This window comes from Meriones unguiculatus, chromosome X (assembly GCF_030254825.1).
Source record: "Meriones unguiculatus strain TT.TT164.6M chromosome X, Bangor_MerUng_6.1, whole genome shotgun sequence".
Lineage (NCBI taxonomy): Eukaryota > Metazoa > Chordata > Mammalia > Rodentia > Muridae > Meriones > Meriones unguiculatus.
This window is the reverse complement of record NC_083369.1, coordinates 3,582,579-3,584,995: the sequence shown is the minus strand read 5'-3', so window position 1 is coordinate 3,584,995 and position 2,417 is coordinate 3,582,579. Positions and strand designations below refer to the sequence as shown.

The 2,417-nt window shown below is 38.8% G+C and overlaps 1 protein-coding gene across 1 annotated transcript; it reads left to right on the top strand.

Annotated features, from left to right (window-relative positions):
• Positions 1–732: 732 nt before the first annotated feature.
• Positions 733–1,401, top strand: Tgif2lx (TGFB induced factor homeobox 2 like X-linked). The gene has a single exon (XM_021628000.1). The coding sequence runs from the start codon at positions 733–735 to the stop codon at positions 1,399–1,401; it is 669 nt and encodes a 222-aa protein (XP_021483675.1).
• Positions 1,402–2,417: the final 1,016 nt, after the last annotated feature.

Sequence of the window (2,417 nt, the reverse complement as noted above, 5' to 3'; positions counted from 1 at the left end):
TAGAAAGGCCTGGAAGGGACAGGAGCTTCACAAGGAGACAAAAAACAATCCAGGTACAGGGACATTTTCTGTGTCTGATACTCCAACCAACTAAGGACCATGCATGGAGATAACCTAGAACCCCTGCACAGATGTAGCCCATGGCAGTTCAGTGTTCAAGTGAGTTCCCTAGTAATGGGAACAGGGACTGTCTCTGACATGAACTCAGAGGCATGCTCTTTGATCATCTCCCTCTGAGGTGGATACAGCCTTACCAGACCACAGAAAGAAACAATTCAGCCTCTCCTGTTGAGATCTAGTATCAGATAGAAGGTAAGGAGGATCTCCCCTATCAGTGGACTGTGGTAGTATCATGGGTGAAGTAGAGGGAGGCAGGGTGAGATTGTGAGGGGACTAGGGTGTGTTCTACAGTATGGATACAAAGCAAATAAACTGTAATGAATAAAAAATAAATTAATATAAAAAATTAAAAGAAAAAAATAAGAAATGAAAAACAGTCAGGCCACGTAGATACATGAAGAACAAAGGGATGAGTGGGTGGTCTTGGTCTGGCATAGAGAAGTTGTGACATCACAGAGCCAGCTGGTTCAGTTTTTAGCAACAATCAGCCTAGCAACAGATCAGAATCCAGTTAAGATATCCTTGAAAGCCTTCTCTGGCTCTCCTTGAATTCCCTTAGTCCTATTTCAGGCATCTCTATTTTCCAAGACTTTAAAGGTAGTCTTAGCGAATATGGAAGAAGCTGAAGGTCATCCAGAGGAGACCGAAGATGCTAATAAGAAAGGCACCTCGATGAGAATGAGACTTGACAGGAGCTGTAAGAACAGATTTCTTGAAATCCAGAAGCGTCAGAAAGGATACCTGCTGCCATCTGCTTCTGTGAGGATCCTTCGTGCCTGGCTCTATAAGCACCGATTTAATGCCTACCCTACTGAAGCAGAGAAGCGAATGCTGTCCATGAAGACCAATTTAACATACGTGCAGGTCTCCAACTGGTTTACAAATGCCCGAAGACGCCTTCTCCCAGAAATTCTTCTACATGATTCCGACAACTTCAGCTACAGGGCTATGTATGCAACCCAGAACCAATACTCTAGTCTGTCTGAGGATATCAAGGCACAGCCTAATCCGCAAGACCAGATGCAGGATTTTCCCATGCCAATATTCCAAGAATCCCAAGAGAAGCTACCAGATCTGAAGTCTTCCCCAAGCCAGAAGGTTATCCAGGAAGCAAAAAACCAGGAAGAAGCTGATATTTCAATCAGCGAGCCTTTGTCTTCTCCAGAAACTGTATGGCCAGAGGAAAAGCCTGATTTTAGCAGTTTTTATATTTTGGTTGATGCTGCTGTACAGAAGGCAGCAGAACTGGAGAAGGAGAAGCAGGATAATCCCAATCCGTAATTTACCACATGACAGTTCACATAGTCAATCCACTGTACTCTGGTGGGTTCATTTATGCTCAACCCAATTTAACTTGTAAATCCATCTTGTAATAATATCTCCCCCCTTCTTCAGAAACGTTTTCCATGATCACTTCTCAATTTTGCTAAATATGTCAATACTTTTCCTGATGAATGTCATCAGCCATGATAACCAGTTCTAACAAATTTCAAAATTTATTCCCTTCTCCTGAGCTTAACATCTATCTATCCATATATATCTCTGATATTAAACATCATGCAAATTTCAGACAAGTATATTCATGGCTAATCTCAATTTCTCTACCCTAAGACATCCCTCTTCCTCTTTCAGTAGCTATATTTATTTATTAGTACAGATAATAGAAAGGAAAAGTTTCAAAACATATTATGACACCACTGGCTAAATTTTAATGCATGATATTTTTAAGCTTTCAACTCTGTTTCCCTTTGTACAGTTATTTTGCGTAGGAGTTGTTCTCTGCAGGAATGTGAATATGAAGGCCAAACTAAAGTTATTTCTTAATTTTGGAAGGGATAAGGGTAATCTCTTTAGGTGAATAATAATGAACATTTGGCAATTAATTTTATGGAGAACTTCAAAAGGAAGTTTACTGCTGATAATTCTTTGTTTCTTCACCGGGGTTGGAGAATGTGTTCTGTTAGTTTTAATTATTACCTGCATCAATCAAGAACATTTTAGTTCAACAGAAATGAGACTCAGATAACCTATGTTTTATTTATTTAAAATATTTATCTTTCATTTTACAATGCTTAGGCACAACACTGATAATTTATGGGTCTAAATGTGAGTATTAGGAAGTTTTAATTGAGCTTTTAGCAAAACAATTTTAATAAATTACTTCTTAACACCTCTGATCTTTCCAGCTGTGGGATAATACTAGCTTTGTGGAGTTTAGATGAATTTTTTGTTGTTGTTGTTGTTAATTTGTGAAGTAATTTAGTAAGTTCTTTTCTTTGAAGGTCTCATAGAATGCT

What these genes read in the sequence shown, in the direction of transcription:
- Tgif2lx (XM_021628000.1), top strand. Translation starts at nt 733, where the DNA reads ATGGAAGAAGCTGAAGGTCATCCAGAGGAGACCGAAGATGCTAATAAG.